The sequence below is a fragment of the Scyliorhinus torazame genome, chromosome 8 (genome assembly GCF_047496885.1).
Source record: "Scyliorhinus torazame isolate Kashiwa2021f chromosome 8, sScyTor2.1, whole genome shotgun sequence".
In the NCBI taxonomy this organism is placed as follows: Eukaryota; Metazoa; Chordata; class Chondrichthyes; order Carcharhiniformes; family Scyliorhinidae; genus Scyliorhinus; species Scyliorhinus torazame.
Window position 1 is genome coordinate 95,504,292 of NC_092714.1, and position 16,276 is coordinate 95,520,567.

Genomic DNA, 16,276 nt, shown 5'->3' on the forward strand with positions numbered 1-16,276 from the left:
GGACAGCTTGTGTTTGATACAGAGCGAGGTCAACAGCGTGGGTTCAATTCCCGTACTGGCTAAGGTTATTCATGAAGACCTGCCTTCTCAACCTTGCCCCCTGCTGAGGTGTGGTGATCCTCGAGTTAAATTACCACCAGTCAATCCGGTAATAATAGCTTCATTGAGAATTTGGAGGCAGTTTCGCCAACAATTCGGGTTGGGGGCAGGGTCAGGGGAAATGCTGATTCGGGGGAACCACAAATTTGAGCCAGGGAGGTGGGATGGAAATTTTCAGAAATGGGAGGAGAAGGGGATTAAGACACTAAAAGATTTGTTTCTTAGGGGTCGGTTTGCAGGATTGAAGGAGCTGGAAGCCAAGTATGGGCTGGAGTAGGGGGAAATGTTTAGATACATGCAGGTTCGAGATTTTGCCAAAAAGGAGATACAGAGCTTCCCGGTGGAGCCGGCCTCCACATTGCTGGAGGAGGTGCTGACGACAGGGGGACTGGAGAAGGGGGTAGTGTCAGCGGTTGACAAAGCTATTTTGGAAGAGGAGAAGGCACCACTGGAAGGGATCAAAGCAAAGTGGGAGGAAGAATTGGGAGAAGATATGGAAGAGGGGTTCTGGTGTGAGGTGCTCTGGAGAGTGAATGCCTCTACCTCGTTCGCGAGGTTGGGGCTGATACAGCTGAAGGTGGTATTCAGAGCACACCTCATGAGGGCGAGGATGAGCTGATTCTTCGAAGGAGTAGAAGATGTGTGTGAACGTTGCGTGGGGGGCCCTGCTAATCACATTCATATGTTTTGCTCCTGTCCAAAGCTAGATGATTACTGGAAGGAGGTTAGTAGGGTAATTTCTAAACTGGTACACGTGAAACTGGACCCGGGCCCCCGGGAAGCTGTATTCAGGGTGTCGGACCAGCCTGGGGTGGAAACGGATGCGGAGGCAGATGTTGTGGCCTTCGCCTTGTTGATCGCCCAAAGGCGGTTCCTGATAGGTTGGAGAGCAACCTCTCCATCCTGTACCCTGGCGTGGCAGGGGGACCAGTTGGAATTCTTGACTCTTGAGAAGGTTAAGTTTGAACTAAGGGGAAGGATGGAGGGGTTCTACGATTCATGGGCATTATTCATTATGCACTTTCAAGAACTGGATAACATTGAACATTAGTTGGGGCGTGAGGATGGGAGGGTTGGGGGGAGGGGGACTGTGTGTTAATGGCGACTATGGGTGATCCCTAATTCCTTTTTGTCATTTGTTTGTGAACATGCGGGCTAATGTTTGAGGGTTGGTGGGGGGATGGGATTGTTATTATTGATATGGGGATTGACATATTTGTTATTGTTTATTGTTGGTGTGTGTAAATTTGGGAGAAAATGCGAAAAAGGAGAATTAAAAATATTTTTTTTAAAGAAACAAAAATTACCACCAGCCAGCTCTCCCTGTCAAAGGGGAAAGCAGCCTATGGTCATCTGGGACTATGGTGACTTAACTTATTAATAAATAACTATTCACCATTACGCTCTATTTCTTTTTACCAGTTTTGCATCCATGCTGCCAATATCGGTTTAATTCCATGGGCTTTAATTTTGCCAATGATCCTATTGTGTAGTGTTTTGTCAAATGCATTTTGCAAGTCCAAACAAACAACATAATCCAGGAGCGTATCAGGAGAACTTCCCTGTTTCTCTTGGGTGGCATGGTGGCAAGCACTGCTGCCTCACATCGCCAGGGACCCAGGTTCAATTCCGACCTTGGGTGACTGTCTGTGTGGAGTTTGCACGTTCTCCTCTTGTCTGCGTGGGTTTCCTCCAGGTGCTCCGGTTTCCTCCCACAGTGCAAAGATGTGCAGGTTACGTGGATTGGCTATGTTAATTTGCCCCTTGGTGTCCAAACATTAGGTGGGGTTACGGGGACAGGGCAGGGGTGTGGACCTAGATCGGGTGCTCTTTCAGAGCGTTGGTGCGCACTCTTTTTAAAAAAAAAAAAAAATTTACAGTGTCCAATTATTCTTTTCCAATTAAGGGCAATTTAGTGTGGCCAATTCACCTACCCTGCACATCTTTTTGGCTTGTGGGGGTGAGGCCCACGCAGACACAGGGAGAATATGCAAACTCCACACTCAGTGACCTGGGGTCGGGATGGGTTGGTGCAGACTAGATGGGCTGAATAGCTTCCTTCTGCGCTGTACGGATTCTATGATTCTAAATAATGATAATTGACGAGAACAATACTTGGCCATGATCCTTACAATGGATACAAAATCACCAAAAGGGCTATCTTTTTTGAAAAAGCAGGAACTTCAAGCCAGTCAATATGTTTAGAGATTAAATCATTCTGCAGGCAAGTGTCATTATGATAAGTAGTCGCATGGGTGGCACGATGGCATAGTGGTTAGCACTGCTGCTTCATGACACCGAGGACCTGGTTTCAATCCCGACCCCAGGTCACTGTCCGTGTAGAGTTTGCTCATTCTCCCCGTGTCTGCATGGGTCCCACCCCCACAACCCAAAGATGTGCAGGGTAGGTGAATTGGCCATGCTAAACTGCCCCTTAATTGGTAAAACAAAATTGGGCACTTTAAATTAACAACAAAGATAAGTAGCCCACATCATTAATTTTAAATAATCATAGAGTTTGTTCATTTAATATTAATTTGAATACATTGAGGTACTGCAATTCACGCTGAGGGGAGCCGGAGTCTGTCACTTGTCTTGACATTAGCAGCAGAGGTGTGGCAATTATGGGAAGCTTTTTTTTATACTCCGTATTACTGAAGGCAAAATTGAGATGATAAGGTATACATCTTAAATTACTAAAGCTTATTGAGCAATAAAACATAATTTGTTTTTAACAAATCCATGCTGGCGTCGTCCAGACTTCATTCAATTTCAATTTTTGGATTTTTATTATTTTCACTCAGTTTCAAGTTTTCCCACTAGTGACATTTTCTGGACTGATTTATCTTTCCCCTTTTCTTAATCAGAGTGTAAAGTTTGCTTTGTTACTGATGTGCTCTTTGGATTTATAGCCTAATACCTTTTCATGTCTTGATATGCAGGTACAGTTGCAGAAGGGGCACCAATTATTCCAATCTCAGCACAGCTGAAATATAACATTGAAGTAGTATGCGAATATATTGTAAAAAAAATTCCAGTGCCCATCCGAGACTTTATTTCTGAACCAAGGCTAATTGGTAAGTGTTTTATTTACCTGGTTCTTTAAAATGTTGAATTCTTTGTGATGCTTTTTCGATCCGATACATAATTTCACAGAAGACAAAAGATGCGCAGGTTAGGTGGATTGGCCATGCAACAATTGTGCCCCTTAGTGTCCAGTGATCTGCAGGTTAGGTGGGGTTACGGGGGTAGGGTGCGCGAATGGGCCTCATTGGGGTACCTTTTCAGGTGGTTGGATGGGCTGAATGGTTTCTTGCAGTCTATGACGTCTAAGTGTGCAAACATTGAAATTCTTTTCATGCTATTTTCTACTTTATTGGAACAATTGTCTTTACTTGCACTATGCAATATACTATAAATACAACACCACTCAAACCATTACTTTTATATCTGGAAGTGCTAATTTTTTACATGTTACCGAGCACTGCATTTGATCTCCTGCCTGTGTTAAGTTAACTGATTTCAAATGCATTGGCAGTAGGAGTTTCGCAATTGGCCAGAACATTCCAGGACGAGCGGAGGGAAAAGTCGTGCTCGTGATCAGATTTGATGCTAGTGTGTGAAGGGCCAAATCAAGCTAGGATATGATGTCAGTTGCTATAAAATGCACTGGAATTATCAACCTTTTTGCTTCTGAGGTTCCCCTTGTTAATAAATATCCACAGACACCTTTGTTTTCTTGGATGAGGAAGTTGAGGAGGTCAACTGAATCTTGGAAGTTAAGTTGCAATCCAAGATGACATGCACAATGGTGTAATAGAGTTAATCCTTTGTAGCAGACTCCATTATCTGGTACCAGGTATGGTACAGTGCTTTAGGTTAGTTGACTAGCCTGACATATCCCTGGGGTTTGTCATTAGGTGCTGTAATTTTCAACCATTCAGTTCCACATAACTGTGCAACTTAATATCCTAGCTAAATAAGCAATGGAGGACTTCCGGTTGCGGCGATGACCAGCTAAGCCGCACGTTTCGGTGGCTCCAGCTCCAACGGACCTTCGGGCTCTTTTAAGAGCCCCAACGGGACATTTTCGCGCGACGAAACCCGGTGTGGGGTGAGTTAATAGGGAGTCCCCCCCCCCCAACGAAAGAGGAAAATATCGGCGGCGGCGGCTGCAGCGCGAGGAATCCTCAAAGATAGGGACAGAAAGGAAAAAGAAACAAGATGGCGGCGGAGAAAGCCCAGGCGACATGGGGGCCCGATCAAGACAAATTTTTAAGACGGTGTGTGGAGCTACTAAAGAAGGAGGTGCTGACCCCGATGCTACAGGCAATTGAGGGGCTTAAGGAGGCACAAAGGACCCAGGAGACAGAGCTCCGCGTGGTGGAGCAGAAGGTGACGGATAATGAGGACGAGATCCTGGGCCTGCCGGTCAAAACACAGACGCACGAGGCGCTCCACAAAAAGTGCATTGAAAGGATTGAAGCCCTAGAAAACAGAGCACGAAGGAAGAACCTTCGGATTCTTGGTCTCCCTGAGGGAGTGGAAGGAGCGGACTGCGGGGCTTACGTGAGCACGATGCTAAGCTCGCTGATGGGAGCTGAGGCCCCTTCGGGCCCCTTAGAAGTGGAGGGGGCTCATCGGGTCCCGGCGAGGAGACCAAAAGCGGGAGAACCACCTAGGGCGACAATCGTGCGATTTCACTGCTTTAATGACAGAGAAGTGGTTCTGAGATGGACCAAAAAGGTACGGAGTAGTAGATGGGAGAATGCAGTGGTACGGGTGTACCAGGATTGGAGTGCGGAGGTGGCGAGAAGGAGGGCGAGTTTTAATCGAGCCAAGGAGGTGTTACACAAGAAGAAGGTGAAGTTCGGGATGCTGCAGCCGGCACGACTATGGGTCACGTACCAGGAGAGACATCACTACTTCGAAACGGCGGAAGAAGCATGGACCTTTTATTAAAGATGAGAAATTGGATCGGAACTGAGGGACTGATATTACAGGGAAATGTTACTGTCGATGTATATAGAGAAGTAAATTGGGAAGGGGGGAGACACTAAGAAATGTGGGCGCCGGTGGGGGGGGGAAAGAAGGGAAATAGGCGGATGATGAGGAATGGGAGTGGGGTGGGAAAGGGAGCTGCGCCACAAGAGGCGGGTCAGCTACAGAGATGTTCCCGCGCCAGAAAGATAATGGCGGGAAGATAGGCGCAAGGTAGATGGGAGTTCCCCACACGTGGGGGGGTCAAGGAGTGAGCAGGAGAAGCCGGGGTCAGTTGAAGTCAGCTGACTTGCGGAAGTATAATGGGGGGAGCAATCACGCTAGAGGGGGATCTAGCGGAGGGGGGGGGGGGGGGGGAGGGGAGGATAACTGGGTTGCTGCTGCAGAAATCAGAGAGGAACTGGCTAAAGAAAGGGTGGTCGGGGCTGGAATGCGACACCTGGGGAACGAGTGGGAGCGCGGAATCGGGACGTGGGACTGGCCTAGAGAAGGTGATGGCTAGTCGACACGGGAAGGGGGCAGGTAGCCCCCTAGTGAGGCTGATCACGTGGAAAGTGAGAGGCCTAAATGGACCGATTTAAAGGGCCCGAGTGCTCGCGCACTTGAAAGGACTGAGGGCAGACGTGGCTATGCTCCAGGAGACGCACCTGAAGGTGGCGGACCAAGTTAGGTTAAGGAAAGGATGGGTGGGACAGGTGTTCCATTCAGGGCTAGATGCAAAGAATAGAGGGGTGGCCATACTGGTGGGGAAACGGGTAGCATTCGAAGCAAGGAGCATTGTAGCAGATAGTGGAGGCAGATATGTAATGGTGAGTGGCAGGCTGGCGGGAATGGAGGTTGTGTTGGTTAACGTATATGCCCCGAATTGGGACGATGCGGGATTTATGAGGCGGATGCTGGGACGTATACCGGACCTGGAGGTAGGAAACTTGATATTGGGAGGAGACTTCAACACCGTGCTGGACCCAGGGTTAGATAGAAGGCCGGCAGCGGCCACGGTGCTTAAGGGGTTTATGGACCAAATGGGGGGAGTGGATCCACGGCGATTTCTTAAACCGAGGGCCAGGGAATTCTCCTCCTTCTCCCATGTTCATAAAGTGTACTCCCGGATAGATTTTTTTGTTTTGGGAAGGTCGTTGATCTCGAGGGTGGAAGAAGCTGAGTATTCAGCCATAGCTATTTCGGATCATGCCCCACATTGGGTGGACCTGGAACTAGGAGAGGAGAGGGAGCAGCGAGCACTCTGGCGATTAGATGTGGGATTGTTGGCGGATGAGGGAGTCTGTGGAAGAGTGCGGGGATGTATCGAGAGGTACCTGGAGGCCAATGACGACGGGGAGGTCCGAGTGGGAGTGGTATGGGAAGCACTAAAGGCGGTGGTCAGAGGAGAGCTGATCTCCATCAGGGCCCACAAAGGGAAAACAGAGGCCAAGGAAAGGGAAAGACTACTGGGGGAGATCTTAAGGGTGGACAGGGAATTTGCGGAGACCCCGGAGGAGGGACTGTACAGGGAGAGACGACGACTCCAGACGGAGTTCAACCTTCCGACTACCAGGAGGGCGGAGGTGCTGTGGAGGAAGGCACAGGGGGTGAGGTATGAGTATGGGGAAAAGGCTAGTCGCCTGTTGGCCCATCAGCTGCGAAAGAGGACAGCGGCGAGGGAGATAGGGGGAATTAAAGACGAAAAGGGAGCTATGGTGCGGAGAGCAGGGAAGATAAACGGGGTGTTTAAGACCTTTCACGAAAGACTTTATAGGTCCCAACCCCCGGAGGGAAAAGAGGAGATGTGGCAGTTCCTGGACCCATTAAGGTTCCCGAGGGTGGAGGAACAGGGGGCGGAAGGCCTGGGGGCACCAATTGGGGTGGACGAGGTTACCAAGGGGCTGGGGAATATGCAGGCAGGGAAGGCTCCGGGACCAGATGGGCTCCCGGTGGAATTTTATAGAAAATATGTGGACCTGCTGGCCCCGCTGTTGGTGAGGACTTTTAACGAGGCCAGGGAAGGAGGGACTCTACCCCCCGACAATGTCGGAGGCGACGATATCGATAATTTTGAAGCGGGATAAGGATCCGCTGCAGTGCGGGTCCTATAGGCCTATTTCACTATTAAATGTGGACGCCAAATTGCTAGCAAAGGTGCTGGCATCGAGGATAGAGGACTGTGTCCCGGTGGTGGTGCACGAAGACCAGACAGGGTTCGTAAAGGGGAGACAACTAAATGTCAACGTGCGACGGCTATTCGGGGTGATAATGATGCCCCCAGTAGAGGGGGAGGCAGAGATAGTGGCGGCAATGGATGCAGAGAAGGCATTTGACAGGGTGGAGTAGGGGTACCTATGGGAGGTGCTAAGGAGGTTCGGGTTCGGGAACGGGTTTATTAGCTAGGTCAAACTCCTTTATGGGGCCCCAACGGCAAGTGTGGTCGCGGGTCGGCAAAGATCGGAGTATTTCCGACTATACAGGGGAACAAGACAGGGATGCCCGCTATCTCCATTACTGTTCGCGTTGGCAATTGAACCACTGGCCATGGCGCTGAGAGACTCCAGGAAATGGAGAGGGGTGATTAGAGGGGGAGAAGAACACCGAGTGTCACTCTACGCGGATGACCTACTGTGTTGTATGTGACGGACCCAGTGGGGGGGATGATAGAGGTCATGCAGATATTGAGGGAGTTCGGAGATTTCTCGGGATATAGGCTTAACATGGGGAAGAGTGAACTTTTCGTGATACACCCTGGGGACCAGAGTAGAGGGATAGAAGGCCTGCCTCTAAGGAAAGTGGAAAGAAACTTCCGATACCTGGGGATTCAGATCGCCAGGAGCTGGGGAACCTTGCACAGACTTAATCTGACACGATTGGTAGAACAAATGGAAGAGGACTTCAAGAGGTGGGACATGCAGTCATTGGCGGGCAGAGTGCAGGCAATTAAGATGATGGTCCTCTCGAGGTTCCTATTTGTATTCCAATGTCTCCCTATACTAATTACTACGGCCTTCTTTAAAAAAAATAGACAGGAGCATCACGAGCTTCGTGTTGGCAGGGAAAGTCCCGAGGGTAAGGAGGGGGTTCTTACAACGTAGCAGAGACAGAGGGGGACTGGCGCTGCCGAATTTGGGCGACTACTATTGGGCCGCCAATGTGGCGATGATCCGTAAATGGATGATAGAGTGAGAGGGAGCGGCATGGAAAAGACTGGAGAGAAAGTCCTGTCAAGGGACGAGTCTAGAGGCGCTGGTGACGGCGCCGCTACCGCTCTCACCAAAAAAATTTACCATGAACCCAGTGGTGGCGGCAACATTAAATATCTGGGGACAATGGAGGCGACAGAGAGCAGTGCTGAGAGCCCTGGTGGGGTCCCCAATCAGGAACAACTATAGGTTTGCCCCAGGGAGGATGGATGGAGGATTCCAGAGCTGGCACCAGTTGGGAATTAGGAGGGTGGGAGATTTATTTATAGACTGGACGTTTGCGAGCTTGGGAGCGTTGGAGGAAAAGTATAAGCTGCCCCGGCGAAACTTTTTTAGGTATATGCAGGTGAGGGCGTTCACAAGACAACAGGTGAGGGAATTTCCATTGCCCCCGACACAGGGGATCCAGGATAGAATGCTCTCGGGGGTGTGGGTCGGGGAGGGCAAGGTGTCAGAGATATACCGAGAGATATGAGAAGAGGGGGAGGAGCTGGTGGGCGAACTAAAAGGAAAGTGGGAAGAAGAGCTCGGGGAGGAGATAGAGGAGGGTATGTGGGCTGATGCCCTAAGCAGGGTAAATTCCTCTTCCTCATGCACCAGGCTTAGCCTGATTCAATTTAAGGTGCTACATAGAGCACACATAACGGGAGAAAGGTTGAGCAGGTTCTTCGGAGTGGAGGACAAGTGTGGGAGGTGCGGCGGAAGCCCGGCAAACCACACACCTATGGTTTGGTCGTGCCCGGCACTGGAGGGGTATTGGAGGGGAGTGACGGGAGTGATTTCGAAGGTGGTGATGGTCCGGGTCAAACCAGGCTGGGGGTTAGCTTTATTTGGAGTTGCAGATGAGCCGGGAGTGCAGGAGGCGAAAGAGGCCGATGTTGTGGCCTTTGCGTCCCTAGTAGCCCGGCGTAGGATTTTACTCGTGTGGAAGGAAGCGAAACCCCCCGGACTGGAGGCCTGGATAAACGATATGGCGGGGTTCATAAAACTGGAGCAGATGAAGTTTGCGCTGAGAGGATCGGCTCAAGGGTTCACCAGGCGGTGGCAGCCATTCCTCGACTACCTAGGGGAATGTTCGAGGGAAGATAGATGACCAGCAGCAGCAACCCAGGGGGGAGGGGGAAAGTTTTATTTTATGTTAATTGATTAGTTTACCATGTTGGTTAGTTACTTGTTTTTAGACTGTGGTTATTATGTTACATGTACTGTTAATTTTTTTTTTTTTTCTTATGTTTGATGTATAAGGGGAAAAAATTGTGATCGAAAAATTTTCAATAAAATAGATATTTTTTTTAAAAATAATAATAAATGGAAAGCTTTCAGTGCTAGATCTCATACGCTGTACTTTTGACCAGTTAAGCTTTAACAATAGCCTAATAGGACTGTGTTCCTGAGAAATTTGGGTTTCTTTACCACTGCCATTCCCACTATGACCTTTAGTCTCACAGCCTTTAGCTGCTTTACCAATACACTAATCTGGCTGTCTTGGTCATTTTACCTAACTTCTCTCACTTTACTGTTCACTGTTTTCACCTTTGTGGCATTTTATTACGGCATTGCTTAAATATAAGATGTTGGATTTAGCCAATGTCTCTGTTAATTTCCACTGAGTATCATTGGAATCCTGGGCATTCCTTTTTCCCCTGGTCCTGAGGGGTGCTGAGGCAAATTGAATTCATTTTTTAATACATTTTTCTTTCTATCAATGCAGTCATTCGATCCTTTGATGTCAACAAGCCTGGCTGTGAAGTAGATGATTTAAAAGGTGGTGTGGCTGGTGGCAGTATTCTGAAAGGAGTGCTTAAGGTATAAAATATTAAGCAAAATAACTGGAGGGAGTGGGATTGTGGTCATCTCAGATGGGTTTTGAAATCATGGGCAGTTGACTAGTTCAATTAATTGTATAGGTATGGAAATTATTTATTTGTTGCTGTAACCTAATAAAATGTTGTAACTTTTAAATGTATTTAGTTTTCAATTTCCAGAAATAAACTAACTTGTGCTTTTCAAATGTCTCCAGTTCACTCAAATTCCTGCTGGTGGCAGTAATGATATTTTAGTTGTCTGTGTTTATCAGAATAAATTTTGTACAGCCTTATCAGCTGACCATTATGAAGTACCAGTAGTGGTTATAAAGATTCAGTGTTTTAAGATGTGGTTTATGCTCAGCTCTACACTTTTTTTGGAAATCAAGAGCTTTAAATAACAATGGCACATTCCTTGGTTTGGTAATAACATTTAGCTTGTTCAAAAGACTTGAATGGATGATTTAAAATCTGTAGTGAATATGTTTTGATTTGGTTTGATGATGCACCTTCCAACCAGGAGGGTCCATTTATCAATATGCAAAAATGGAAGATAGGAAAAAACTGACTGGTACTTCAAACTTGCTCCATTTTCATGATCGGGAGCATCATGGCTAGACATTTCCAAACCCTACCCCTCCAGTCATGTCATTTTGTTAGGAGGGGCACAAAAAAAATCATGATAACGCAGGGACAAGAAGGGAATAAAATAGTCTGGAAAATCCTTTTCCAACTGACTCAAATGATTAGAACCAGTCTAGCTGATCATTTGGACAATTTTTAAATTTGTAAAACCACTTAGTTTGCCTATGATGCGACCTCCTCCCCAGCCAACAACACATTCCAGAAGTTCACTCTTTCTGGGGAGATACTAGCATTTGTTCAATGGTCCTCATGTTGAATCGGAGGATGCGGCAGAAGGATTACTGATGGAATTTCTTCAGAGCTCTTCCGTTTTACAGATACACAGTCCTGGTCTCACTGCAGTACAGCAGCATGGTGACAATGACTGTTCACTTTTGCTGACTTGTCGAAGTCTTTGTTGTCAAACACGCATTGCCGCAATTTATAGAAGGCTGGCACAGCTGATCTGGTATTGGGTTTCTTTGATAACGATGACCTTTTTGAGAGAGGTAGCTGCCAAAATATAGGCCTTGCTCAACATATTCCAGAGTGTCTCCTTCAACATATACAGGAGATGGAATGTTGGCTGACCAAGCCTTGGTAGATATGAGTTCAGTTTTGGCGACATTCAAGGTCAGGCTGAGTTTCTTTTGTGCAGAATTGAAGAGATGGAGAGTGACTTGCAAATCTGGTGCAGAGTGGGCAGCAACACTGCAGTAATTTGTAAATTGTAGATTATATAAACCTATGGTGGTCGGTTTAGTTTTGGCACAGAGGTGACTGAGGTTAAAGAGTTTTCTATCTAGGTGGTATTTAATACTCACCAGAGGGCAGTTGATATTTGATGTGAATAGCCAATGCCAGGTAGGTTGTATGCTATGGGGCATATAGAACATAGAACACCACAGTACAGGCCTTTCAGCCCACGATGTTGTGCCGACTATTTATCCTAATCTAAGATCAACCTATATCATACAGCCTTTCTTAACACGGGTCCAGATTTTGAAGATGTCTGTTTCAAATCGCCCTTCACCCACTCAAGGTGGTTGCAGTCCTATCATTATGAAGCAATTGCCGGATTGTGACAAGGAATACTTTGAACATTTAAATTTCTGGAGCAAAATCCACAGAGCCTCGCAACTTACTGAGTCAATGAGTTTGGTCAAGTTCATGAATGCACTGAAGAGTTCCTGTGTTATTCTTGAATTTGCCTGGGAACAAAGACCATGGCAGAGGTTCCTCTAGATGGTCTTTTAAAGCAGCACTGTGTTTTTGTGAGGATTCCCTCAGCCACCGGAGGTAGGCTCATCAGAAGGATTTTTCCTGCTATGGGACAAAAGGGAAGGACCTCAATAGTTTCCACAACTTGATTTATCTCCTTGAAGACAACTGTTACATTCATGAAATCCATTTGGTTGCAGGGGGGGTTGTTTTTCCTTCCAAATCTGTAGATGAGTACAAGGAGTCTTTGAAGCCCACCAGCTTTGAAGACCTCAGCTGGAATACCATCTGGGTCACAGGCTTTGTTATCGTTTGTTTGGTTGTTTGTTGCAACTTTCCCATCAATGGTGGCTCACCCATGCATTCTACGAGAAGGTACTGAGAAATAACATGGATGGTATCCGCTGTCACTTAGGATCATGTTTGAGGAGTTGTTGGAAGTATTCTGTACAGGGTTGACAAATGACATTGTCATCCTTGAGAAGCAATTTGACCTTCATCTTTGAATGGCCCTGGTGTTTTTTTAAAAGCTTTGCATGTCATGACAGTCAGCTTGCTGTTGGATTTCTCAGGTTTTCCCTTCCCACCACTTGTCCTGATGTCCACTTTGAGGCAGCTCCACATGCTTTCAGGCAAAGTTCCTGATAAATCAACCACAATGGATTGAACACTCCTGTCTGGATGGCTGAAAGGTGTCTCTTGGACAGGTCCTGTTTTCTGGACTCTCAAATGGCCAGCATTCCAAGGGAGAGCAAAGAAAATGCTTCAAGACAAACTAAAGCTCTCCCAGAAACACAGCAGCATTAACATTGATGACTGGGAGGAGTTTGCTACCAATTGTTCAAAATGGCGATGAGATCAAGCCGCATCATGGTTTGAATCCAAACACCTTAATGATGCAGAATAGTGGCAAAGAAGGAAAGAAAAGGAATCAAATCTTGCTACCTGGTGGGACTCTTGCCTCACGTTCCCAAAGACCAGTGGTCAAGAATAGACTTGTTCGGTCACGTTAAGACTAATGGCAGAAATTTGAGACCCTGAGTAAACATCCACAAATCAAGGGTCTGGAGCAGAGGACACTGGCAGTACGGTGGTCAGCACTGCGGCATCACAGCGCCACGAACCCGGATTCAATTCCAGCCTCGGGTGATTGTCTGTGTGGAGTTTGCACTTATTGGCTATTTGTGGCGAGTCACCCCATGTTCTAATGACATTATTATCTAAGCTCTGACAAGAGGAAACAATCTTTTCCTATTTATGTCTTAAATCATTACACAGTTTTGAAAGTATAGTTACCTCTATTTTCCATTTTAAAAAACTCTTTCACAGGATGTGGGTTTTGCTGGCCGGCCAGCATTGTCCATCTCAAATTGTTCTTGAGAAAGTGGTGGTGAGCTGCAACCTTGAATTGCTGCAGACCATGTGGTATACATACACTCAATGCTATACACTCAACTCCAGTTTTTGATCCAGCAACAATGAAGGAATCGCAGAGATATAGTTGCAAGGTGTGAGGCTTGGTGAGAACTTACAGGTTTTGGTGAGTCCGTGCATCTGCTGGCCTTGCCCTTCTAGGTAGCAGAGGTCATGGGTTTGCAAGGTACCTTGGTGAGTTGTTTCAGCACATCTGGTAGATGGTGCACAATGCTTCCACTGTCCATTGGTGGTGGAGGGGGGAGTGTTTCTGGTAGTGAATGAGATGCCAATCAAGTACTTTGTCCTGTGTGGTGTAAATCCTCTAAAGTGTTGTTGAAGCTGCACTCATCTTGGTAAGTGGAAAGTATTCGATCACCCTCTTCATTTGTGCCTTGTTGATAGTGGACAGGCTTTGAGGAATCTGGAGGTAAGTTGCTCTCCACAGAATTCCCAGCCTGTGACCTGCTCTGTAGCCACAGTATTTATATGACTGATCTGTTTAGTTTCTGGTCAGTGGCTACCCAGAGGTGTATTGATTGTGGAAGATACAGCGATGGTAATGCCATTGAACATCATGTGGGAAAGGGTTGATTTTCTCTTGTTGGAAATGGCCGTTGGCACTTATGCAGCCTAAATGTTCATTGCCATTTATCAGCCAAGTTCTTGGTCCATATGAACACAAACTGTTGGTATCTGAGGAGCCACGAATGGTGCTGAACATTGTGCAATCATCAGCGAAAAACCCCACTTCTGACTTTATGATGGAAGACGGTCGTTGATGAAATGGCTGAAGATGGTTGGGCCTAAGTCACTACCCTCCACGGTGGCACGGTGACACAGTGATTAGCACTGCTGCCTCATAGCGCCAGGGACCCGGGTTCAATTCCCGCCTCGGGTGACTGTGTGTAGTTTGCACTTTCTCCCCATGTCTGCATGGGTTTCCTCCGGGTGCTCCAGTTTCCTCCCACAGTCCAAAGATGTACAGGTTTGGTGGATTGGTCATGAACAATTGCCCTGTGGTGTCCAAAAGGTTAGAGATGAGGTGGGGTAACTGGGTTAAGGGGATAGGGTGGGGGACCTCACCCAAGCTAGGGTACCCTTTCAGAGAGTCGTGCATACTTGATGGGCCGAATGGCCTCCTTCTGCACTGTAGTGATGCTATGATGCTGAGAAATGCCTGCAGTAATGTTCCTGGACTAAAATAATTGATTTTTAACAACCACTATCTTCCTTTATGCTGGATATGACTCCAACCAGTGGAGAGTTTTGTCTCTGATTCCCATTGATTCCACTTTTGCTTGAGCTTCTTGATGCCCACTTAGCCAAATGTTGGTGTCAAGGGAAGCCATTCTCACCTAAACGCTGGAGTTCAGCTTTTTCCATACTTGGACCAAGGCTGTAATGAGGTCAGGAGCTGAATGATGCAGAACACCTTCCATCACATTGCAGATAGTCGAGAGTCGACCGATGAGGCAGTATTTAGCCGGATTGGATTTGTTCTGCTTTTTGTGAAGAGGGTATACTTGGGCAACTTTCCACATTGCTGGGCAAATGCCAGTGTTGTAACTGCACTGGAACAGCTTGGCTAGGGGCAGGGCTAATTTTGGAGCACTGGTCTTCAGTACTATTGCCGGACTATTGTCAGGGCCCATAAGCTTTGCAGCATCCAGTGCCTTCAGTCGCTTCTTGATATCATGTGCAGTAAATCTAATTGGCTGAAGACTGGCTTCTGTGATGCTCTGGATTCAAGAGGAAGTCAAGATGGATCATCCACGCGGCACTCTTGGCTGAAGATCGTTGCAAATGCTTTTGCCCTGATGTGTTGGGCTCAAGGATGGGGATATTTGTGGAGCTCCCTCTTCTAATTAGCTGTTTAATTGTCCACCACCATTCTGGAGGGTAAAATCTTTTTAAACATTTCTTCATAATTATAACCTCTCATTTCTGTTTTCAATCTTGAGAATCTTTATATGTCTTCACATTTGAAATTTGGGGAAGACCATGGCGACTTGTCCACTTCAGACTGCACTGGTGATCCAGAAGCCCAGTCTAATACTTTGGAGCCATGGGTTCAAATCTTGCCACGGTCTTCTCAATAATACTATGTAAGCCGTGACTCAGTTAGTAGGACCAAGAGTGCCACTGAGTCATGAGGGTTTGGGGTTCAGGTGCCACCACAGAGCCTTGAGCACAAATTTCTAGACTGACTCTCCAGTGCAGTATTGAGGAATTACTTCATTGTCGGTGAGTTTCTATCTTTTGATAAGATGTTAAATACAAGCCTTTTCTTTCTTTGTGACTCAGTAAATTTTACCTGTTAGTTGGATCAGTAAACTTACTCGGTGCTGTGATAGCTGATTTAGGCCATGGTAATGGGAGGGTATTATTATTAGCCTTGATGTGCCTGAGATTTCAGGAAGGGACTGGTTAGGTTGCCTGATAATCCCTACCTAGAAGTCTAATCACAAGTGCATATGTGGAAATTAGCTGAGGGCAGTTAGGTCTCGGCTATGCTGCCTTATAGGGATATATAACCCATTAAAATTCAGTGTCTAATTTCATGTAAAGTTTGCCCTCCTGAAGGTTCAACCTTTTAGGGGATAGAAATTGGCAGAGCAAATGAAATGATTTGAAAAAAATCTGTTTGACAGCACAGTTCAGACAATACAAGTCTAATAATAATGTCCTGATGTAATTTAATTTATACCCATAAGTCTGCAGGATTTCATGTGTGCTTTTTACAGGTGGGACAGGAACTTGAAGTTCGACCTGGTATTGTGTCAAAAGACCATGAAGGGAAGCTGATGTGCAAACCCATCTTTTCAAAGATTGTGTCACTTTTTGCAGAGCACAATGACCTCCAGTTTGCAGCACCTGGTGGCCTTATTGGTAAGAAGGGAGGGGGAGGTGGTGGTGGTATTG

The 16,276-nt window shown here is 46.8% G+C and overlaps 1 protein-coding gene across 1 annotated transcript in view; it reads left to right on the forward strand.

Annotated features, from left to right (window-relative positions):
• eif2s3 (eukaryotic translation initiation factor 2, subunit 3 gamma) overlaps window positions 1-16,276 on the forward strand; it is a 40,447-nt gene that overhangs the window by 16,968 nt on the left and 7,203 nt on the right. Inside the window, exons 7-9 of the mRNA XM_072513937.1 lie at window positions 3,042-3,176; window positions 10,000-10,094; window positions 16,099-16,243. Of these exons, the coding sequence (XP_072370038.1) occupies window positions 3,042-3,176; window positions 10,000-10,094; window positions 16,099-16,243 (375 nt within the window). The remainder of the gene's footprint in view (window positions 1-3,041; window positions 3,177-9,999; window positions 10,095-16,098; window positions 16,244-16,276) is intronic.